The following is a 25,234-nucleotide window of genomic DNA, read 5'->3' as shown; positions in this document are numbered from 1 at the left end:
TAGAAAAGCTTGCTCAAACATTTTAAAGATAACTTGCAGATATAGAAAAAGCAACATATTTATATTGTTCGTTTAATACAAAATCAGCTTTACATTCGGTTGTATTTCGGATTCGTAGTTGTAAACAGGAGACGACAACGACTTTGTCAATCAAAGCATGTTTCGCTAGAAAACCTAACAATCCCCGAAAAGCAACGTGTCCGCCAAAAACCTCCAATTTGTAAAACGAACGTGCGATTAATTTGTATTTAGAAAAATATACAGTCCCAGCAGTGGTAGTTCCACCAGATCAAGATGGCTGCGGAAAGATTACAGTTGAAGAAGCAATGATTGCAGCCACTCAAGAGATCCCCGCCGTTGAAGAGAGAGCACGGACGGCGAGTAATACTTGCATAACAGCTGACGCCGATTTCATTACCGATGTCAAACAAGACAGTGCAACTATAACAAGCCCAAAAATTAAAAGAACAAAAGGACAATAAAAAGTTTGCATGGACCATATGCAGTCGTCGCACCAGGATCTGTGGTAATCAACACTGACAACGGCACCTCCTAAATCCGGGATCCAGGGAAGCTCGAGGTAACTGTTCACAATAGCGACCTTGGATAAAAAAGAAAGGCACCGCTGATAAGGAAAAAATACGACCTTTTTATGTATATCTGTGTAGTTTTTAAGTCTACGCAGAGCAGCGGGGGCATCTCTCTAACGAAAATCCATTATAAGCTCCATTTAGATTAAATTGCACAGAAAAGTTTTAAAAGAAAACAGAAAGTCGTAAATGAATGAATGAAGCACAAGAAGAGAGAAGAGACACGCATCATATCATGAAGAGAATCAAAAATCGAACGTGCAACGCTTGAACGGTTACCAGCGAAACCATTTTGACCTCGAATAATTAACTCATTTCAGCAGTACAAGATAAGCCAAACGGAAATTTGCCTCAGACATCTTTGTCTGCTCCCTTACATCAAGAGTACTTCATAATCTTCATAATCAAATGGAGAACAGAAAAGTTACTCCAACAGAAGATAATCAGTCTTTTCCAGGGATTAGCGGCCGCTCCTGTGAGAGCCCATATTTTTGTGGTTCTGACAATTATACCCCCAGTGTGAGTTCAAAAAAGGTCAGCGTCATAAACGAGGACAAACGAAAACCTTGACCTGGGAACAATCATTCTTCTGACGACGCTTGCGCACCCAATAACTAGCAACCACATCTGATAACCAGATCAAAAAACGCACGGCATATACGTCCAAGTTTCTTCGCCAGCTGCTGGCACTGTTGTAGCAACAACCGCTGAAAGAGATCCAGATGATCAAAGCACAAGTGTCTCCATTGGACCAGTGGAATCGCTTTGTGAATGACCTGTCCTCTGAGTATTATCATTATTATGCAAATATGCATGCCAAAATTCATGCCGAATTTCATGATGGAAATGATGAAGACTCAGAAAATTAGCAAAACTTTATAGATTATTACCAATTAACAAAACCATAGATTATTACCAACTAGTTCTTCATAACAGTTGTTACAATGTAACCGGTAAATCCTTATTTGGGTGAAACTGTGGTAAAAGTTTCAAAAAATATCAAAGAGCCAGCGAAAATGAGATACGCTAAATAGCCATCTTCATTGAATGCAGTAAATATAGTATCCCTGAAGCATATTTATAAAGTCAGTTTAGTTCTCAGTTTGGAACTCTTAATTTTGGTCAGATTTTTTATAGCAATTTCACTCTTTTTTATGTTTTCTGCGTAGTGGAAAACTAATTTGTTCATTTTTCTCTTTGACTGCATTTGGCTAATTTAACCCTCAATTCTGCTCAACCCTTTCACCCAGTGATAGTTTCTCATTAGGAGAGCTCAACTTGAGAAATCTTACAGCCCTCAATGACCTCACTGACTGAAGTTGAGACCAAAAAAGTCAGAAACAATGAAAAATTGCACCAACGTTTTTTTTTCAGGTTGTCAAAAGTGTTCAATTTACGTATAGTGTTTCATTAGATTCGAAATATGTGGTGATATAAGCTTTAAAATTGGTGGACAATAAGCTTAAAAGTAACACATGTTATGCGTATACTCTACAGTGTTTTGATAACTTAACGCACTAAGTCTCTTTTGTTATATACTTATTTCTAGAGCCCGGATTTTATTGGTTTACCATGTTTGTTTTGGCTTCGCTTGGTTACATAATTATGAAAACAGATCATCGAAAATACTCTGATTGGATTCAGAAAAGCGTTAAAAAGTCTCTGTCCAGAAACTCGAAGAGACAGTAGAAATTGAAATCAATCTGCAGCACATGAACACAGAACCACAATCGAGAACGCGGAAGCAAGAAAATGCGGAAGCAGATCTTACAAAACTGATACCTGGAACACTCCGGAATTGACGCGAAGTACAAAACCCGCCACCTAATCAACTCATTAGACATTAAAGAATTCTCACTCAAAAGTTATAATTCATATATACTTAAACTGTAATTAAAGTATAATTTAAAATACTTTGGAACAAAAATTAATTGCAAAAATTAATTACAATTAATTGCAAAAGTCCGTGTTTTACAGTAAGCCTTCGTTTAATGAAAGTTTTTTATACAAGAGATAAGAGAACACAAAATTATTTCATGAGAAGTAAAATTCGGAGAGAAAACAATTGGGACAAAAACTTCAAAACCCAATAACAAGTTCGACAAATTTTCCACAATAATCGAAACGTCAAAACAACTTTTCTCTAACAAATCTATCAATTTGTGTCAGTTTAGCTAGTGATCCAACAAACACCAGGCAGAGGAAAACTAAGAAACTAATTAAACTGACGAAAATTGAAAACAGAACAAATTTACAAAATTGATTTCTATGTTTCAGTGAAAACAGCCCTAACTGGCATCTTAGAGTTTTCTCATAGTAAAAATTTCCGACTATAGCTTACAATATTCATTGAATCAAGAAAAGAAAATCGCAAAATGCAAAACCAGAAAAAAATCCAACATCCAATTTTTCTTTAACAAAATCAACTGAGAATTATTCTCTATGAGGTTAAAAAATGTCGCTAAAACTACTCTTAAAAATGAAATCGACAAGAAGCTGCTGAAATACTTCAGACAAAGTGCAAAATCTACTAAAATACAACCTGAAACGAAAAAATAGTCTACAATTTTATCTAAAAATTGATTATCTGCTACGGATGGGCAAGAACGCTTCCAAATGTTCCATCACTGTTTAATATTATGGATAAAACTAATTTGACCCAAAACGTTAATGTCCAACCTAACTAACTACTTCGAATCAGCACGTGATTACATATAAAAATGACCAACGTCGCGCGAAGGGGTGGGACGTGGTTGTTGTGGTGGTGTTGGTGGTGGCAGTGATGGTGGTTGTGGTGGGTGTGGGGGAGGGGGATTTATAGGGGGAGGGGTCAAACTCTAAGAACCGCCCCCACATCATCGACTTATGTCTCTCAAACTGCTTCGCTGAAATGCATAATTAGGTGCTTAGTTAGGAGCATAACTAAATGCATAACTAGGAGACCAGTTAATAAAAGAATAGTAAGCCGTAGGGCTTTAAGAGAATAACGTAGCCGGCAGATTGACGGAAAATAGCCGCGATAGACGCTTGCGGCCTTCCATGAATTGAAAAAACTTTAGAAAAAAGAAAGACAGATTGACCACCAGTCCTTTCATAGACCACGAGACTTTTTATTTAGATTTGCACAGTCATTTTTACATACGCTCCAGAAAGAAAAGCTGTAATGGAGCTTTTTTTTCAAAATTACTATTCGAAATCAAAAACTAAAGACTCTAATACTCAAGAACTAGGGCATAGACGTTAGGGTACTACTTAGGTGAACACTATTGATCTTAAACTAGTAATTGTGCTTAAAACTTAAAGTTCATTAAGTGAGTTCAGAAGTAATTTTTTTGAGTGAGGTAAGTCATTGAAAAAGTAAATTCCAAGAGGTCAGGGTAAGACGAAACAAAAATCTGTTAGACGAAGTTAAAAAACATAGCAGGACAAGTCCTGAAATACAATTCAAAGAATTGAATGAAAACGTAGTACTCTACCTGAGCAGCAGATCAATTGAACAATAACAGCCAAAATATAAGCAAAATCATCTCAAAAAATTCTGAAACTAAAACAATCAAACAAACTAAACAAAAATATACTTGTTGCTAAAACTCTTGAAGCTTTTACCCCTAAGGCAACATTTGATCCTTTTAAATATTTCTATTTCAAAAGTATGTTCAAAGCCAATTTTTGGTTTTGAAATCGGTCCAGTACTATATCTGCAAGACCTGAAAAAAATTATTTGGCCCTTGAAGATCGATTAACTCAGAAAATCTCAGAAAAAAATAAAAAACACTGACATTATTTGCAAATTTTAATGAAATGTTGCTGAAAATTTTGATATTAATATCTTCATAAACATTTCTCTATATCTAGAGGCTATCTAGTAACCCATGTCCAAGCCTTACAAAATTCATTGGCTCAAAGGTCGATAGTCAATAATTTTTAGAAAAAACTTCAAATTTCAAAAAATAGAAATTCGTTCAATTAGAACAATGAAGACCATTCAATGGTCCATTCTAAAAGACCATTCTATTTATTAGCCTAACCAACCCTGGATGAGGTTACCTGGCTACTGAAGCAAGAAAAACTGAACAAAAGACAAATGTTTTAGAAAAATTTGAAAAAAAATTTAAAAAATTTGAAAAGATAAATAGTCGAAAACAAATCCATTGAAACTAAAAAAAGCAATAACTTTTTTCATCGGACCGTGGAATAGTTTTTCTGATACTTGAGAATGGACAAATATGAAAAATTGACAAAAACTTTAGGAAACCTCAAAAAAAATTGAAGATTTTATCAAAAAAATTGCTAAAATTCTGGACATTAAAATGTTGAAAACCAATTTATTGTCACAATGAACTATGCAGTGCACTATTATCAAGCCCTAAAGGAGTTTACTTTGCCCCTGAAAATGGAAAAAACTCAAAAAATGACAAAAATTTTCAAAAAACTTGCAAAAAAATTGCAAAAATTAGCATTATTGTGCGCGTTGCTGTATGTTTTACTAAACCATATAGCTCATAAATTATTCATAGCATGTAATTTTCTCTCGCGAAACTCCTCCATCAATTTTTGAAAACTTCAATCTAAGACAAAAAAAAACTCAAAAAAATCACAAAAAACAAAGATTGCAACTTTTTGAGCCCAAAAACTCCTAAAAATGACCTTTTAACCTTAAACTAAGGCCATCCCTGCAGCAGCACCACTCTAAGCGTTTGAAGGACTACTAAAACCCACCTTGGGCCTCTAATGAAACTTCATGTCCGCTGGGCTTTACCTGTTTATCCCGTTTTGAAAGATCAAAGTCATTGAAAAAATGTGTGAACACATCTTAAAAAAAACACAGCGCCCCAATACAAGACAAATTCTTTTAATTGTAAAGAAAGCAGGACCGCAATAATTAATAGCCGCCTGGATTTGCTGACGCTGCTATTAATGAAGACATCCAGGCTTTACCTGTCCATCCTGTTTTTCAGGACGAAGTGTCGAAATGGTCAGACCGAAAATTTCGCAAGCGAAGAATTGCTTAAAAAAGAAACATAACATAACTGCTGCAAACAAGAAAAACATAACTGCTGCAAACAAGACAAACATAACTGCTGCAAACTTGGTTTTAGAGCACCTAATAAATTTGAAAAAAGTCTAGGAAAGAGGTGAAGAGAGGAAATAATCTCTTATTTCCCCTCTTCTTTTTTTCCTAGAAACTTTGTTTTCACGTATTTCACTTCCGGTTTCAAAATTACAGATTAAAAATTGCTTCACCAATACTTCTCAATTAGCAGCGCCCCAATACATATAAAATTTTATGAATTGCAAAAAGAAGAACGCCTGAATAATAGCTTTTTAGAAGCTGAAGGCGGCTATTAATAAATAAGTTCAGAAATTTATCTGCTCGAATAAGTTCAGAAATTTATCTGCTCGAATTTATCTGCTCGAAATTTATCTGCTCGATAAATTTTTCACAAATTTATCTGACTCGAAAACTTTAAACCTCCATATCTCCTTGAAGAAATGAAAAAAATTGAAAATGGCTTTCCAACGGCTGATTCAGATTTTCAAATAAAAATTTACCCTGGCTTGTTGAGGTATAGCCAGCCTGATGTTGTCCCTGTTGTTGATTCTGGTTGTTGTTACTGGATGAGGGTTTTATCCAACCAACTCCCCCGCTACTCTCAACGCTTTGACCATCTGTGGACTCTGGAAATTATATGTTTGAGTCACACATCTTTTTACTTCTTACGTTGAACATTTGAACGTCACGGTTTAAATTTAGGAGACAAGAAATTCACGTCACTGATTAAAGCAACTGTTTTCAGTTTTCACGCATGATAAAAACAATTTTTTTTACAAAAATAACATCAGAAAAGCTTGAACGACACGAATGGATTCAAATAGACAGAAAGGTTACTACAGAAATTAAATATCAATTCTACATCATAAACTAACTAATGTCAGGTATAGTGCTCTCAAACGACAATTTAATTTAGGGGTGTAGCTTAGAAATTTTTTTTGGCTGCAAAAACTCGAACCTGAAAGGGGTTCGAAACCTCGAGCTCCAGGGTAGCCCTCATTCATCCTAGCCATTAAGCTACAACGGCGTTGTTAGTCAAGATCATGCAATCACTTTTATATAAGCAACAAACTTCATTTGAGAATCACTCAAAATGAAAAAAATTAAGCGTGAACAAGTCACTTGAGAAGCCACAGAATGTTCTTAAGCCACAGGACAAAAAGCGCAAAAATGGTGAAGCAAAAGTTTTGCATTAAGAAAATAACTGGTAGAATACCAAAAACGACTCGAAGAGTCGTTCAATGTAATCCCGAAATCAAAAATATCAGAGAAGAAGAGCTGGTGTTCTAACAAACTGAAATATCAAGTAGAAAGAAATCAAAAAACTAACTACCTAATAGAAACTGAAGGATTTTGGACAAAAGCATGCACAATTTTTAGTTTAGGGATGTGGTTTGGTTTTGGTGGTGGTGAGGGGGGTCGATGAGTGAAGGGGGACAAGTGAGTGATGGGGGATGTAGGTTGGGGGAGGGTAGGTACGGGGGAGGCGTGTGGGTAAGTGGGGTTAGGTAATAAGCGGGTTTGTATATGGGTGGAAGGTAGGTATGGGGGTGGGAGGCATTAGTAAGGTGGAGGATTAGGTAATGGTGAGGAGGGTTTAGGTAGGTGGGGTGATGTTTGTAGTAACTTAGATAGGTAGGATGGACTGTCATGGTAAAACCTCTCAAATTGACTTTTCGAACATGAACTTCGCCGGCAGCGCAAAATTACTGTGTTAGTAAATAAGCTACTGTTAAAATCCAATCATCCCAAACAGAAGACATTGCTCTAAAAAAATTCGACACTCAAGCCAAACTCGTTCACCAAACTCACCTCACCTAAAAAATATCAAAAAACAAAGAAATAAAAAGAATTAGCTGCCTGAGAAAATTGTGGAAATTTTATTTTAAAAAAACGATAACTTATTTTCTAGTTCAGTGGCTTGATTACGGGCCTTTGATAAGTAAGTGTAAAACTACAGGAATTAAATTTTAACAACCAATAATTCAATTTTTAGTTAAGGGGTTTTGTGTCGGGACTTGGGTTGGTAAGTGGAGTGAAAGGGAGGTTTGCGGTTAGGTAGGGGTAGCTTGGTTTAGATTAGGAGGTGGGGAGTAGGTAGAAGGCTGGGGGTAGGTGTGAGATAGGTGGGCGGTCATTTGGTGTTTGGTGGGGTGGTGGTAGCTGGGAGTAGGGAGTAGTCGTGGAGGGGTGACAGATGGGGGGAGTGGGGAGGTGGTGCTTGGAGAGGTAGTGAGGTGGGGAAGGGTGTGAAGTGTCTGTAGTTTGGATAGGGTTGGGAAGTGAGACCGTTAAGTGAAGAAAATTGTTCCAATTGCACTTTTGACCTTGAGTATTAAGAGGAGTTTCTATTTACTATGTATTAGCATCAACTCTACTTAATGTCCAATGTTCGAAAACGGAAGTCAGTGCTCGAACACAAAAGTCAAAAATTGAAGTCATGTACATACTTGCGTGGGCCAAAAATACAGCCAAAAAACTCCGGAACCCACTCGAATCGTCGGACTTTCCCAGATCAAAAGCATAACTGCAAATGAATCGTTTGTACTTTATATGAAAACCACTGTTCATTGGCTAACTAAAAGATGATAAGAGAATAAAATTAGTCGTAACAAGAAAATTCCAGAATTGACATCATTTAGGCCAGCACAGAATCATCTACAACGTCAACCAGAGACAAAACGAATATTCCGGAAATAATTAAATCAAACGGAAAACTTCACAAACAAAACTCAATTTGAAACGCTGAAATTGCAGATCTAATTGGAGATCTAAAATTTCGGGTCCAAAGAAAACGAAAATTTTGCATCATTGTAATTGAATGGCGCATCGATAAACGTGTGTTTTTTTTGTGTTGGAGATATCTTCGTTAATTTGAATTAAAATTTTTGTAAAGCTAAGATTTTGGGGGAAAACGAGTTTGAAAAAAAAATTTAATAACAATCAAGACAGACAAGAATCAAACAAGATAAAGACAAAAATCATTTGTTACCAAAACTTATGCCAACAGGAGTTGCAGAGATTAACAGTTGTTTCAGTCAAAATTGTTGATCAAAAACTATAAAAATTAAATGCAACAAATTTTAGAGCTGCAATTTTAAATGAAATCAACCTCAAATAAAAAAACAAAAAACTAAGGAGAAACAGATCAAATTATAACAAAAGAACGTTTTAGCAACTGATTCAAGCAGAGCAAATAAAACCAAAAGATTATGGCACCAGTTCAGCGCCAAGAAGCTAAACGAGGCCGAATCCTAGAATGTGAAGCTTACGGGATGCATTGTAAAAAGAGTAGTAACAAAAGGCATCGTTCAAATCTTGAACGTACAAAAAGAAGATCGTTTCATTATTTAGCATTGGAGTTTGAGTAAAATCACACGGGCTGCTGACAAAATAAAACAGTGAAAACAGAACTCCAAAATTCGAAACATAGAAAAATTATGCCAAAATTGTCAAAAAATTATGAAAACGAGTTTATGAAATAAATTTTCATTACAATTCGAACAGTTACCGACAATCATCATTAGAATTATCGATAAGACGACACTAACGTCCCTTGTGGTGCCTAGAAGGCGTTGTGTTAATAGTTTCAAACAAAATAGATATCATAATCCGCCAAAATCTGATTATATGTACAATTAAATAAAAGGAAAATGACCTCAGTGCATAAACAGAGACAATCAGAGCATGAATTAATAAATTTCTGTAGCCCTAGACACTACTGAATAGAAAAGAAATCCACTCAGAGATAAAAAGCAACAAAACTATCAAAAAAATCCACGAATTTAAAAAATGAAAAGTATGAACACTCAAACCTCATTTTGGGCTCTCGAAAGCTCCGTAATGTCACTTCCAGAGGTTTCTATGTTGATAAAGTATCGATTTGAAAAAATTCGCACACAATAACCAAACTACTAGTAAGAAAATTGTGAGTCAAATGGATAAAGAACAGCTAAAAACGATTATCCATATTCACCATTTTCTTAAAAATGCCTTTCAAAGTCGAAAAGTTATTCGATGAACGCAACGCATGATCAAAAAACTTCTCTCGCTCAGAAAAAAATAGTTCACGTGGCAATTTTGCTTTTATGTCAAAGCGACGTCTGAACCAATAGTAATTCCGGGAAAAAAACCTCAAGAAAACCTCTTCTAGTCGTTAAAAAAATTAGAATCTCAATACTCCTCTTAGAGTCGTAAAAAGTTCAACATGTTTACAATAATTGCTTCAATTCGTTCGAGAGCAATTGAAATTATTTTATGAGAACCGAACATTATGTTGGGAAGATGCACTTCCCGGGTTGACCACCATAAATGTTTCTTGGAAACCATACGTAAGACATGTATGGTTGAATGGCTTCTTTGATACCATACTTAAGACCATACAAAAACTTAAAGCTGATCTCAAATGACGTCTTTTGGACCACGTAGTACAACAAATATATCGTAGTTGCCATTGGCCTTCAACAAAAAAATTTTTTTTCTATGGTGCCTTGGATACCATATCCAAGACCATAGACTTTTATGGCCCATCCAAGATCATAAAAGTTTTTTTTGTGCAACATCTTTTTTTGACACACAAAAATGGCTTTAACAACGTCCTATGCGGGTTTCAGAAGATAAAAATGGAGATTTAAAAATTTCTTGTGAAAAAAATTTTATGGTGTCTTGGATACCATATCCAAGACCATACACTTTTATGGCCCATCCAAGATCAAAAAACTTATTTTGTGCAACCTCATTTTTTGGCACGAAAATGCTTATCACCGCATCCTATGCGGTTTTCAGGCAAAAAACTTGAAGGTTCAAAATAAACTCATGAGACATATTTTATGGGCTCTTGCATACCATATCCAAGACCATATACTTTTACAGCACATTCAATATCATAAAATTATCTTTCGCGCAATCTCAATTTTTGACCTAAAAGTGCTCTCTTTAACACCCTATACGGGCCTCATACGAAAAAAGGTTAGCTCCACTAACCACTTGGTACCTTAAATTTGCTGATCAAAAAATATTTAAGAGCAAATAATCGTATTTTTGGGTCAAATTGGGGTCAACCAAATTTCGGTACCCCATAATAGTCGGGATACACCCACATCTATGGGTTCCTTAGATTCCTGAGACATGGGAGAAAATCCCCATATATAAATATATATATATATATATATATATATATATATATATATATATATACATATCCCCATATATAAGTTACATCAAAAACTCATCTCAAAAAGTCGTATGGCAATGAAAAATTCAATAAAACGACAAAATTTTTGAGAAAAACCGTAGTTGCATTGTCATAAAATTCAATTGATTTCAGCAGAAGCCATCAAATACCCTAAATTATGTCCCGATGTAACAACAAAGATGTTTGTCGCTCAAAAATTATCAATAAGACATTACAACATGTCATTGACTATGAAAACAACATCAAAAACAAGCTAAATCCAAAAATTCAGTGGAAAAGCGCGAGAAGAAAGTATCGAAGCCAATTAAACCATAAGTTTTTTCCTGGAAACTTTTTTCAAGATCTATTGAACTACATCTATGAGCCAATGGGAATTACCATTATTAGGATACTATAATGAGATTTCAAAAGGAATCAAATTTACAAAAAAAACATCAAAAATTTAAAATTAAATTTTGAAAACTTGTACATCGATGTCAAAGTCAATAGTTAGTTTCTTGGCAACCATATCAAAGGCCATATATAGACTATTGAATACCATAGCAAGATCATTTATGGTTACTAAGAAACCATATCAAAGACCACATATGGCTCCTTGAAAACTGTACCAAGATTATATATGGTTTCCGAGAAACCATATCAAAGACCATATATGGTTTCTTAGAATTCATATCAAAGACCATATATGGTTTCTTAGAAACCATATCAAAGACCATATGTGGTTTCTTAGAAACCATATCAAAGACCATATATGGTTTCTTAGAAACCATATCAAAGACCATATATGGTTTCTTAGAAACCATATCAAAGACCATATATGGTTTCTTGGAAACCATATCTAAGATCATACATGATTTGTTCATACCATATCAACGATGATGACCAAATCGACGCTGAGGAGTCGGGTGACAATGGTTTCTTAGAAACCATATCCAAGACCATTTATGGTTTCTTGGATGCCATACCAAGATCATACACGAAATCAATGCGCTTCGTCTATGGAACCATATATGGTCTTGGATATGGTTTCTAAGAAGAGCCAACCCGGGTTTATATATCATTTCAGGAATTAGTGTTTTTTTATAAGGAAACGCAAACCTTCTGGGTTGACTGGCTTTTGATCCCTCCTTTGTTTCTTTGAACTCTGAGGAGGAAGGGAAGCTTGCAGGGGTATTGGTCTGGGGCCATCGGGCTGCGCACTTCGTGGCCTAGGTTGGCTTTGAGTGGGTTGTTGTTGTTGTTGTTGCTGTGGATACGGGTATGGTTGCTAGAATGACTTCAGGATTAATTTGAATAATAAGAACCTCGGATTGAAATGTCACAGGAAAAAAACGTCACAGGAAAAGGAAAATAGAAAAATTAAGAATTGCTGTAAAATGCGGTGAAAAATTTCTAACGGAGGTATTAACTAAAAAAATATGCGCTTATATCAGTTTGAGTACATTTTTTTCTTCACAATTCGCTGCTTTTCTTAAACATAACTGACTACTGACGAATTCTTCTCCTGCGACAGGCGGGGGGATAAAATGACAGTAGAGGCGGTGGGTCCAAGATACAGCCGCCCATTTAAATGATGTAAATCTTCCTCTTAAGCATTCTTCATCGAATCTTTGTCTTTGGTTGAATGTTCTGCAAAAAACCATTTTGAATGAGGTTGAAAAATTTAGGCCATGAAATGCAGTGAAGCCCATGAGAGAAAAATTTCCTACATAATTTCCTTAACAGCATTTTTTAACATCATTTCTGACATCGAAGGTCTCATATAATTTATGGGTGACCTCCAGCCAGGATAACCTTCAGAAAGCGTAATAAAAGAAATATGTGCTGTGAATTTAACAAATTCCATTATAACCATGAAATAAGACTGAAGGTGATTTCGATACAGGTTTAGACGGCGACTTATGAAAAGAATATGCTGGCCCAAAAGTGATATAAAATGTTAATGAAAAGACTTTAGCTCGACATCTTTGGTCGCATCTTCTCTATCAATTTAAATAACTTGTTTCTGCTACTGACCATTTGTTGATTGGGCGGTGGAGCTGAGATTGGTCTTGGGTACTGTTGTGGTGGGGGGAGGTACTGTTGCTGAGGTGGTGGGTAGTGACCCGGTGCTGGGGGTGCTTGAGCTTGCATTTGATGAGGATTGTGACCTATAGACAAAAGAATACATCATGACGTCTTTAATTTCGAAATTATTAAGATTTCGATGGTTAACTTTTTTTAGCTCAGTCGAGGACACAACTGATTACATAAATGGACGCAAATTTTGAATTGCTTTTATAATAACGAAAACGCATATTAGAATTGCTAAACTTTACAACGAAAGATGTAGGATCTGTTAATCAAATACTTTATTTTATTATTATTATCGCATGACACCTCAACTGGCACATTTTGAGTTTCAAAGACTTAAAAAATTCGTTTCAAGAACTAGCCACGGTTTCATTTTTGATAATTTTGTATGCGAGTAATTCTGTGTAAATGCTGCGTAACTCTTGAGATGTTATTTCGTTTGAAGAAAGAGCATTAAGCCTAAAAGATAAATTAGAATGTGTTTTCAAGTTGAATATTTTTGGACTTGTCGAAATTTAAAGCTTGGGAAAAGTCATAACAACTCGTGACAGGCTTGCTTTGGAAACTCGCCTTATTTTGTTTACATGTGCCATCTAGATACCTCGTTTCAGTAAAAAAAACGATACAATTTTCTGTGCCTAAGTGTGCTCTAATTTGTGAATTAGTCGTCTGGAAAACTTATTAAGAGTTGTCGAGTTATAAAAGTTTTGGATAATGTTACGGTGACATAACCATCTCGATGACACCAAATTAGCCAGCTTCAATTTTAAACGTTCATTTTTTATCAACAGTTATGCCGAAAAATTGTAAATTTTAGATAGAATATTAGGAGTACCCCATTTTTCCTTGAAAAGTTGTTGTGTCTGACGTTTCAGCCATATTATGTACATACTATTATTTTTGATTCTGATTTGAGATATCTAGCAAATAAGTAATCGATTGTTCTACTCCGCATATTTCTGTTTCAACTTTATAGTTATTTATTTCCTAATAGTGGTTTCAAGCATATCATTTTTAGCAACAATTTACTATAAAATGGAGCAAGTTTTGCAAGAATTTACAATTTCCCAGCTGTTGTCCAGTAATTCACGTTTTTTCTTACTTATCAAAATACATTCTACCTTCTTGATCGTTATGAAGAGACCTATGAAACATTTTAGTAAAAATTGTTGTCTTTTTAAAAAATAAAAAGTCGATGGGATAGGAACAAAAACAGGAAAACACGATTGTTTTGTTTTTAAATAGTCGGATTTAGGTGCCATTTTGAAGGGATTTTGAAGTTAGTCGCACTTCTGTTTTTTGTGAGAAAATACAAGGAATGGTATCAATAAACAACACTGATTGACAGAGTTCAGATACAGGGAAGCTAAAACTGGTTTATGTAGATTTCTTTGATATTTTGATTTCTTTTTTCTTTCAATTTCGACTATTTTCATTGTCTTGCAGCCGCTGCTTAAAAACAGTTGGAGAACATTGAGCGAAGAATAAAATGATTGTAGAGAAATTAAACAGATTAAACAGAGAAAATGTGGAGAAAGCTTGAAAAATAGGTAAAAATAAGCAAAATTTTGATTAACAAAATGATAGTTGTTGATAGTAGCAAAACAATATACCAAATAAATACTAAGCAGAAATTAAAAAAAAATTGAAAAACTTCAAAACGAAAATTTCGAAAGCAGACAACATTGCTCTCGAAGGCGTCAACGAAGAAGTAAGACTCTTTCAAAAAATTCGAACGAATGGACTTTAGCAACAATTTCAACATTTCTTTCAAAAACGCAATTGAAACATGAAATCCTTAACATCTATGGTCGTCCTCTTTGAAATTAGCGTCCAAGAAAAAGCAGAATACTGTTAAAAAAAAAGAAATTTGCAGTCAACAAACCATTCACTCCGATTTTTCAATCAGGAAAGCAATCAAAGCTAAAATTTTTATCTAGAGACTGGAACCCATCACGATTTAATTCTGTTCATTAGAGAGTTGATAAGATCTTTAACAATTGAGACTAAATTACCAGAAACAAAAAGATTAAATGCCAGCCATTTCTTGCTTTTTTAAAAGGCATTAAATTGTAGATCTTTAGTCTCTCAATAAATAATTCTATTTTTGTCCTATTAGAAAGTTAATGGCGTCTGTTACAAATGGGGTAACAGAGGAGAAAATTAGGTGTAAAAACACGGGCACGAGAAATATGAAAGAACCGTTAGATATGAATTTATTCCAGACAATTGGTTAAATTTTAGCGCAGAAAATGTCAATCAAGACCTGTTTATTAAGGACACAAAGTTGCAGAACAATAAAAACAACGGGAAAACGGGTTAGGTCCAGAAAATAAGAAATAAGAAGATTGTTCCAAAACAGGTAGCATCAAATTCGTTGAAACACTCTAAAGATCAATGAAACTAAACTCAATAAAACTCAAACATGTTTATTCAGAGAGCGTGAGAACTGTCTATATTGATTTTAATGTACAAAATAATGAAATGGAGCGAAATAAAAAATACCAATGTTTTTTCAAAACAATGTCAAATTCTTTCAAAATTCTAGATATGAGTTAAAAATTTTACATTTGATTAAATAGATCACGTTAGAGAACCAACAAAGCGCGCCATTAACGAAATTGAATGTCAGAACAATTATAAAACTACCAAAAACGCTAATACAAATTAGCTAGTATGTTCTGATGACAAAGATTTAAAAATCATTAGTTGCCCATTGAGGAGTCCAAAAAACTCGAACTATGCGCTATTTGAACGCATATATCGCTTTTTTTTCTACAAGATTTGCCAAAAATGCAAAATCCAACCAAGGGATGCTAACTTACCTTTGCCGTTCATTATATATAGAGTGACAGCTAAATAGAGGCCGAAAAATTAGTCCAATTGGACAGAGCTTTTCACTTTAGGCTACTGTAGTAATGGCAACAAGAGTTGATTGAATCAAGGATATTATGGCCCTTGCGAATTTATCTAACCACTTGATTTCAATTTGGAGTTTGATCATTTCTTTTTCGAAATGGCAGCCCGGGTTGACCTCCAAAAAAGAAACTTACCAATCATAGAATCCCATATATATATATTTTTATTGGAAACTTTCTTACCATAAAACGAACACTATATATATATATATATATATATATATATATATATATATATATAATAATAATAAATTGTTTCCAGAGTATTGATTAGAAAATAAGAAACTTGCTCTTTTGCATTTAGAAGTTAATATCGAAATTCATTTATGCATTTAATACTCCAAAAGAACACTTTTAGGCCAAGGTTGGCCTGTTTTCACGTGTCTCTAGCGAAAAAGATCGTAAACATCAAAGATTAGATGTAAAGAATATAAAAATTTTACTAGCTATATTAAAAAAATTGTTGGAAGCTTGGAGTTTAGTACCCGGTTTGTTCTCATATTTTAAACCAAGATAGCAACTCATCATTGTCAATAATATGTAAGTCCAAAAAATTGTGACAAAATTCCTTTACTTGCCGCTTTAAGAGATCAAAAATAAAGTTGACAAAATTGGGAAAAAAGTTTAGCAAGCAATTAATCATTTTACTAATTTTTGGTTGCAATGAGAATTTTTCAAACTTGTTCTTCAATAAACACAATTTGCGAGAACTGTTTCGCGCATTTGCTATTTTGAGAAGCTCTTCCCTTGAGATACAGTTTTTTAAAACTGGGATTTCATATTCTTTTTGTATTATTTTTATTGCCATTTTGAGTATTTCATACAGGTGGAGCTCTGATACATTATAGAGTAGCTTGTTATGGAGTCAAACTTTTTTTGAATGTTATGACTCTGGCTATTCTTTCCACCATTTGATTCAAGGGTTTGAAAACTTGATTGCTTGTGTTAGCGTAAACTAAGACTCCGCATTGAGTTACTGGCTGCACATATGATCGATAGACTTGAACTAACTGATTTGTTGTTAGGACCTTCCTAATTCGGTAGAGAACTGAGCAGAAACCTAACATTCTTTTTGTTAAGTTTTAAGAATGTTCTTGAAAACTTACTTTATGGTCAATCTGAATCCCTAGATACTTAAAAGTTTCAACATTTTGGATTGTTTTACTGTTAATATACACCCGTTCAGACTTCTTTGCACTCTTTTCAGAAAACCGACGCATTTTGTCTTCTCAACGTTTAAGGTCAGTCGATTTCTCTTCAACCAGGAGGCTGTTTTATGAAGAATTACATTGATTTTAGTTTCATTTGTTTTGGGTTCACTTTTTGTATAAACTACAGTATCATCTGCATGGAGGATGGATTTTATGTCAGATGTTTCTAGGGTCAGATCATTTATGTTTATAAAAAAAAGCAAAGGACTCATTTTTGAGCCTTGTGGGACACCAATTTTTATGCTCTTCATAGATGACTTCTTCGAGCCTATTTCAGTGTATTGAAGTTTTCTGCTCAAATAGGACTTCAGAACTTTCAAAACATGTCCTCTTAGACCATAACTGAACCACTTTGATAGTATGACTTGGTGGTCCACGGGCTCAAAGGCATTTTTGAGATCCAAGAATGTACTGATCGTATTTTGTTTACTATTTAGCCAACTTACTCGAACAATTTCGTTGAGTTTCACCAGTGCATCAATTGTGCTGCGGTTCTGTCTAAAACCAAATTGATTTTCATTTAACACTTTTTTTTAAGGAAAACAATAATTCTGTTGAAGATATTTTTTTCATAAATTTTAACTACCACCGGTAGCAGTGATATCGGACAATAATTTGATGGATCACTTTCCTCCCCTTCCTTGAATATTGGGATTACGTTTGCATTTTTCAGGCAACCAGGAAATAAACCAAAATTTAGACAGGAGTTGGACACTTTGCAGAGAAAGGGTAAAATTGATGGCGCAAGCAACCGTAAGCAATAGTTATTCAAATTGAAAGCATCTACACTGCATTTGTTTTTCATATCACTCAAAATTTTGCATATCTCCGTTATTGTTGTTTTTTGGAGAAATAGACTGTTGACAATTTTCATTATGTAGGACTCATTGCGTTTAGCACTATATTTTTCTGTAAGTTTTTTCCCTATGTCTGCAGAGAAATTATTATACGATTCCAGTTTTGACTCTACTTCCTTGATCTCTAGGTTTTTGGATTCACCGATTATTTCTTTTACAGCATCAAAAAAATTTCGAGTGTTTTGACCAGCTTTTTTAATTTTTGTTTGATAGTATTGTCTCCTCTTTCTCCTGACAAGTTTCTTAACTACTTTGGATTGATTTTCATATTTTGATTTGTCTGATGCAGATCTTTCTTTTAAATACAATCGCCTTAAGTGATGTTTTTTTGAAGCAGCAGTTTTTTACTTCGTTGTCGATCCAGTTTCTCTTGTTTCTAACAGATTGGTTTTGCTCCGGAGTTATTTTGTTCAGTTCATTGTTTAAAAATTCTTGGAATCTAATCAATGAGTCATTGCAATTGATGGAATTTAATTTTTTCTTGAGCAGAAAGTTGCTGTCAGACACAATTTTTGCTCTTATTTGATTCAGATTATCTGTGTTCTGAAATTTTGACCTTACTCGTATCTTATTACATCTTTTGTTGGAATATTTGGTATTTTCAGAAAGTTGTAATTTTATGGTATAGTGATCGCTGACAGCTGTTTTCAGTACTTTTTGAGAGGATTTGAAATTTGTAAAAAAACACATCAAGTAATGTTTTTGAGTAATTGGTTTCTCTTGTTGCATCTTGTGATGACACAAAAGAGAGCCCAATAGCGCTAAGTGTTGATATTAGCCGGTCATATTTTTTTCCTCGGTGAAAAAAATTAATATTCAGGTCTCCAAAAAGTATATGTTTGGTTTTTGGTTTGAGAACTATTTCATCTAAATAACTTCCTAAAGTTGTACAGGTAGCTTCGTTGGTGCAGTTTGGTGCTTTATATACACAGGTTATAACTATTTCAGTCCCTCTATAATTTATCAGAACTCATATAGCCTGAATTGAGACTTGTTCCATTTTTGCAAGTAATTTTGCATTAACCGCGCCATTTACAAATATTCCAACGCCACCACCCCTCTTTTTTCTTTCCGAACTAAATAAGCTCCTGTAATTTGCTAGATAAAAAATTTGTTTGTTATCTGTTGGCTTTAGCCACGTTTCAATTAAACAAATCGCAATTGCCTGCTTCTCACTTTCTTGAAAAATTTTGAATTCGTCAAAATTTTTCGAAATTGATCTTATATTTTGCAGAAGTATTGACTTTTTTCATTGTTTTAAGCGGAAATTTGAGTTGTCATTTTAAGAAATAAAAAGAGCAGCAAATTTAAGCCAATCAAAACCATCCCCCTCTTCATTGTTTTATTTCAGTTCTTCAAATTTTTTATCAAACAAATTTTTTTATTTACAAGCAGTTTAAAACAGAGAGAAAAAAAAGTAATAATAAAATGTTTCTTGTTTCTTTTCTTTTCTTTTTTTGCTTCCTCTGCGGATATCACAGTTTTCTTTAGTATTTTGTAACCATTTCTCGCCATCAGCAAAACTGCGTACACCAAAGCTTGCTAATGACAACTTGCGGAAATCACAAGCCAGACAGTCACGCTTCTAGAAGAGAAAACACACTAAGTTAACCTTAGCCTATCCTAAGTGATCTGTTGCGGTGTTAATAAAATTAACCACACGTTAAGTTCTGTGTTAATAACAGTTCAGTAATTTTAATATGTTAACAAAAATTATTGAGTTTCATCAAGACTTCTGATATTATGAAGTTTTTGTCATTGTCAGTATTGTCTTGTGTTCTGCTTCTTGTGAGCCGACGAATAATGATCATAATGGTCATTGTTGTTTGACCTCTTGTTGTTAGTTTTTTCTTCACAGCCAAAACAATATCCAAGTCTGCAACATCATTGATTTTTTTGTATGTTGGTTTTTTGCTTCCTTGATCAACCAAAACAGTGCAGTTATGTGTACTGACAATCATATTTCTTTTTACTGCTTCAGCTTTTATCTGTGCCTCGATTCCGGGCAGTGGCTCGTTCAGGTATATGTTCTTTTTATTAATATGTTTTTTGGCTTTCCTCAGCGCTCTTTTCTTCTAGAAAACTTCCAACTTATCATTGAAGTAAATAAACTTGCATATCACCGTTGACATTTGGTATTCTGTCTCAGTGTTGGGTATTATATGACACGCTTTAATGCTATCAACCGTTAATTTTACTCCGAGAAAATCGTCAAAAAATTTTAATGTGTCGTATGTCACATTTTTACTAGTGCGCGCTTTAAAAGGAAGATTCACAATTAGTACACTATCTTTCCGAGAATACCTCTCCTGAGCTCGCAATTGTTGATTGATGTTTTTTGGATTTGCCCGAAGAATTTGTAGTTCCAGATCTTGGTCAATATTTTTTTGTTTAAAGTCTTTAACCTCATTACAAAGTGCTTCAATTTTTTGTTGTGCATAATTGTTACTCAGACCTCAGATGTCACTGCTAATGATGGTTGTTCGTTGCTCTCCATGGTGATAAGACGATAAACAGAAGGAAAAAAAGTAATGAATTGTCTAGAAGAAAAGCGTTTAGATATGATATCAATAAAGATTTCAGTAAGAAACAATGTTTTAAGAGATGTTTTTGAAAGGCTTTCGCTGCTTTAAACGCATAAGAGTTTTTAGAGCATTCTTTTTCTCTAAAGGGTCATAAGGTCAACTCACAGTAATTATTGCAACTCTTTTTTAGAGTTTTGTTTGTATATATATATATATATATATATATATATGTATATATATATAAATATATATATATATATATATATATATATATATATATATATATATATATTTAACTTACGAATCATAGCAAGATCATAGAATGAATACAACTTATGGCTTTTATGGTCCTTGTATGGTTCGTTTTATGGTTAGCCTTGTACCATATATGGTTCGTTTTATGGTATAAAAGTTTGATCAACCCGGGAGACGTGCGGTCATCCTTGTTAACTTTGAGAAATTGCTTCAACAAAAGTTGTTTTGTGAGGCAAATTCATAAATGATAAGCAGCAAAATGAAAAAAGAGCCGATTTTTTCTTCTATCGGTTAAAATGACAATTTTGGGCCGGCCAATTGCTTGCAAGGGTTGTCTAAATAAGCTAAACTAAAATTACGGATTCACAGACGACATCGTGGTATAATTTTACCTGGGTAATTGTAAGCAGCAGGTGGTGGGTAGTTGTAGTTGGGAGGGGGAGGTCCATACCCTGGTTGCTGCATAATAACTGTCCTAGATTCAGTCCCATCACATCAGTTTGTAGTTTAAATAGTTGTAGATCTTATTAAATAACTTATAAATAGTTATAAGTAAAAAATTGGACCAATTTTTAATTTCTAAAGTGCCATCAAATTATTATTATTATTATTATTATTATTTTTTGGGGGGGGGGGGGGGTGGGTTTAAGACGTAATTGTTCCGAAGAATCTAAATTAGTAACCGACTTGTTTTATTGTGCTCTATTGTTCAAATATGTTCCATTAAAATATGGGATGCAGTCTGAGTTCACATTTGAGCAAACTAGGACCAATTATGCAGTTATAGCTGACACACCCAAATATACACATGCCAATTAATTTGCGTTGATATTTCGATTCCATAATACAATTTCGGGGACCCGATTCTCAGAGCATTGCAGCGCTGAATCGAAGTTCCAAGTCTAAAACTTTTCTATGACCAGTACTCTGATCAGGCCATTTCTACCCTTTTCATAACAAAATTCAGAATAAAAATCTCAAGTTTGAAAAGTCTCTGCAAACAACAGTTTAACTTTGGGAATGTTCTGGAAATCATCTACAAATTACTAGCTTTCGAATCGCATATGTTAACATCCAACATGTACGTGTCTATGAATGTTTTTCAATCAATTTCGCTGACTCAATTTGTTACATTGTTACAAGATTCAATTGATGCAGTTCTTTATTACGAAATATCGACAGATCAATCTTAGAGAAGATCAAGTAAACGTAATGTACGTTCCATAAAACGATTCTCGGACCAGACTCTTAGAGCATTGCAGCGCCCTAGTCGAACTTCCGAGGCTTAGCTTGCAAGATCTTACAAGATTCTTGCAAATGACGCTTATCTTGCAAGATGCAAGGTCCCGACGCCTATCTTGCAAGAACCTTGCAAGATCTTGCAAGATAGGCGTCAAAAAATGTTGAAGAAAAAAGTGAAAATTATAAAGTCCTATTAACTCAATGATCATTTTCTCTTATGAGTTCAGACGTCAAAGGGAGCTCTCTGTTCAAAACAGAAACTTTCATATCACTTCTGCCTTCAATAAAAAAATTTGAAAATCTCTTTCCGGAAAAAACTGTTCAATGATCGTTTCAATGGTTCGTTCTGTTCACACCAGGTGTGAATAACTTGGTAAGCACTAAAAAAAGTCATACAAAAGCATCCAGAGCATTCCTGCTTATGATATATAATGTTTTAGTCGGCTTTTTGTTCTGTAAATGAGACTTTTCTGTGAGTCCATTCACATTAAAATCATCACGCTCAAGCTAAGGCTACATTTCCGCCCTTGTTTGTGACCCCTTTTGCTCAGCGTGATAACCCCCACCCTTGTTTGTGACCCCTTCGCACATTAATCTTAGCTCTTTAGGGTCTTTTTTTGTTGTGTGGCTAGCTAGGTCAGGTGCGCTTCCTCTGGATCTCAGTAATGCACCCACTCTAGTCATCAAAGAAGCCCAAAAACGCCCGCGCTCAAGCAAAGACTAGATTTCTGGACGACCATTTTGCAAGGGCCTTACAAGAAATCGTCGTTTATCTCGTAAGACCCTTACAAAAAATCACACACTTATCTTGCAAGATTATTGCAAGACTTCGACGCTTATCTTGCAGGAATCTTGCAAGAATTCGACGCCTCTCTTGCAAGAGTCTTACAAGATCGACGCTTATCTTGCAAGATTCTTGCATATCCAACGGCTATCTTGCAAGATCTTGCAAGATCTTGCAAGATGTTGCGTAATCTTACAGGATTGCTGCAAGATTCTTGCAAGATCTTTCAAGATAGCCGTCGGTATTAGACTAGGGCGCTGAATCATGAATTTCCATTTCTGCAACTGTGCTATGACCAGTACTCTGATCAAGTCATTTTTAGACTTTTCGTAACAAAACTCAGAATAAAAAAAGTTGGCTGATTACAGTCTGTCGCTTGATAAATCACAAATCAGAAAAGTCACTGCAAACAACATTCATAACTATGCAAATATTCTGAAAATCACCTGCAAATTACTATCTTTCAAATTGTAGTGCACGTGTTCGGCCTTTCCCATTATAGTCACCCCCCATTGAAATTGTAGCCCCCATTATGGTATTTTTTACTATGATTAGGGGCTATATTTTATCTGACCACTAAACTGGGGGGGGGGGGAAGTTGGAGGGGGGGGAGGAGGAGGGGGATACAATGAGAGAGACCCCGCGTGTTTACTAGGCTTTCGAATCGAGGTAAGCATATGCTAATTGCCGGCTGAACCAACAGGTATGTGTCTATGAATGTTTTTTCAACCGATTTTTCCGACCCCTCTGTTTGTTACACTGTTACGAATTTCAATTGATGCAGTTCCTTCACGCAGTATCGACAGATCAATCTTAAAGAAGATCAAGCTCACTTTAATTTTTAGTAATCTGAGTACCCAATTCATCGCATTAAACGCAACAATTTTAACTACTGCTTAAACCAGTAACACTATGACATATACGGCCCATTTTCAATTCTCTATTAATAAAACAACTAGCATTACTATATCACATCCCCACACCTACCCCCTCCGCCACCCACCCCACATAACGTCACACCAACCCCATCATAATGTCACCCAATCTCTCGTCTACTCTGTTATACCTCATCCCTCAATTGAAAATTGGCTTCAGCCTTCTCACCGTATGGATGTTTTCCGTTTGTGCCCTCCCTCCCCACCTTACTTACTGCATATCATTTGCACCCCCAGACGCACATGCCATATTTTTTCATAAAGATTCACTATTGCTCTGTAACTGGGAAGCATATTGTACGGGGGGGGGCAGCGCCCTAGTCGAACTCCGAGGCTTAGCTTGCAAGATCTTACAAGATTCTTGCAAATGACGCTTATCTTGCAAGATGCAAGGTCCCGACGCCTATCTTGCAAGAACCCTGCAAGATCTTGCAAGATAGGCGTCAAAAAATGTTGAAGTAAAAAGTGAAATAATAAAGTCCTATTAACCTAAAGATCATTTTCTCTTATGAGTTCAGACGTCAAAGGGAGCTCTCTGTTCAAAACAGAAGTTTTCATATCACCTCTGCCTTCAATAAAAATTTGAAAATCATTTCCGGAAAAATTGTTCAATGATTGTTTCAATGGTTTGTTCTGTTCACACCAGGTGTGAATAACTTGGTAAGCACTAAAAAAGTCACACAAAAGCATCCAAAGCATTCCTGCTTATGATATATAAAGTTTTAGTCGACTTTTTGTTCTGTAAATGAGACTTTTCTGTGAGTCCATTCACATTAAATTATCACGCTCAAGATAAGGCTACATTTCCGGCCTTGTTTGTGACCCTTTTTGCTCAGCGTGATAATCCCCACCCTTGTTTATGACCCCTTCGCATATTAGTCTTAGCTCTTTAGGGTCTTTTTTTATTGGGTGGCTAGCTAGGTCAGGTGCGTTTCCTCTGGAGCTCAGTAATGCACCGACTCTAGTCATCAAAGAAGCCCAAATAGGCCCGCGCTCAAGCTAAGACTAGATTTCCGGATGACCATTTTGCAAGGGCCTTACAAGAATTCGTCGCTTATCTCGCAAGACCCTCACAAAAATCAGACACTTATCATGCAAGATTCTTGCAAGAATTCGACGCCTCTCTTGCAAGAGTCTTACAAGATTGACGCTTATCATGCATATCCGACGGCTATCTTGCAAGATCTTGCAAAATGGTGTGTAGTCTTACAGGACTCCTGCAAGATTCTTGCAAGATCTTGCAAGATAGCCGTCGGTATTAGACTAGGGTGCTGAATCATGAATTTCCAATTCTGCAACTGTGCTATGACCAGTACTCTGATCAAGTCATTTTTAGACTTTTCATAACAAAATTCAGAATAAAAAGTTGGCTGATTATAGTCTGTCGCCTGATAAATCACAAATCAGAAACGTCACTGCAAACAACATTCTTAACTCTCCAAATATTCTGAAAATCATCTGCAAATTCCTATCTTTCAAATTGTAGTGCACGTGTTTGGGACATTCCCATTATAGTCACCCCCCATGAAATTATAGCCCCCATTATTGGTATTTTTTACCATGATTGGGGGCTATATTTTACCTAACCACTAAGCTG

The 25,234-nt window shown here is 35.1% G+C and overlaps 1 protein-coding gene across 1 annotated transcript; it reads right to left on the bottom strand.

Moving 5' to 3' along the window:
- Window positions 1-3,287: 3,287 nt before the first annotated feature.
- LOC142355505 (uncharacterized) lies at window positions 3,288-21,157 on the bottom strand. The gene is made up of 5 exons (XM_075407639.1): window positions 21,069-21,157; window positions 12,854-12,987; window positions 11,936-12,104; window positions 6,144-6,269; window positions 3,288-3,475 (listed from the first exon to the last, which is right to left on the bottom strand). The coding sequence occupies exons 1-5, from the start codon at window positions 21,139-21,141 to the stop codon at window positions 3,288-3,290; spliced, it is 690 nt and encodes a 229-aa protein (XP_075263754.1). The 5' UTR covers window positions 21,142-21,157.
- Between the last annotated feature and the right edge of the window lie 4,077 nt (window positions 21,158-25,234).

Source organism: Convolutriloba macropyga, unplaced genomic scaffold (assembly GCF_964194025.1).
Source record: "Convolutriloba macropyga unplaced genomic scaffold, txConMacr16.3 SCAFFOLD_1515, whole genome shotgun sequence".
Classification (NCBI taxonomy): Eukaryota; Metazoa; Xenacoelomorpha; order Acoela; family Convolutidae; genus Convolutriloba; species Convolutriloba macropyga.
Note: the sequence above shows the minus strand (reverse complement) of the source record. Positions and strands in the feature narration are given on the sequence as shown.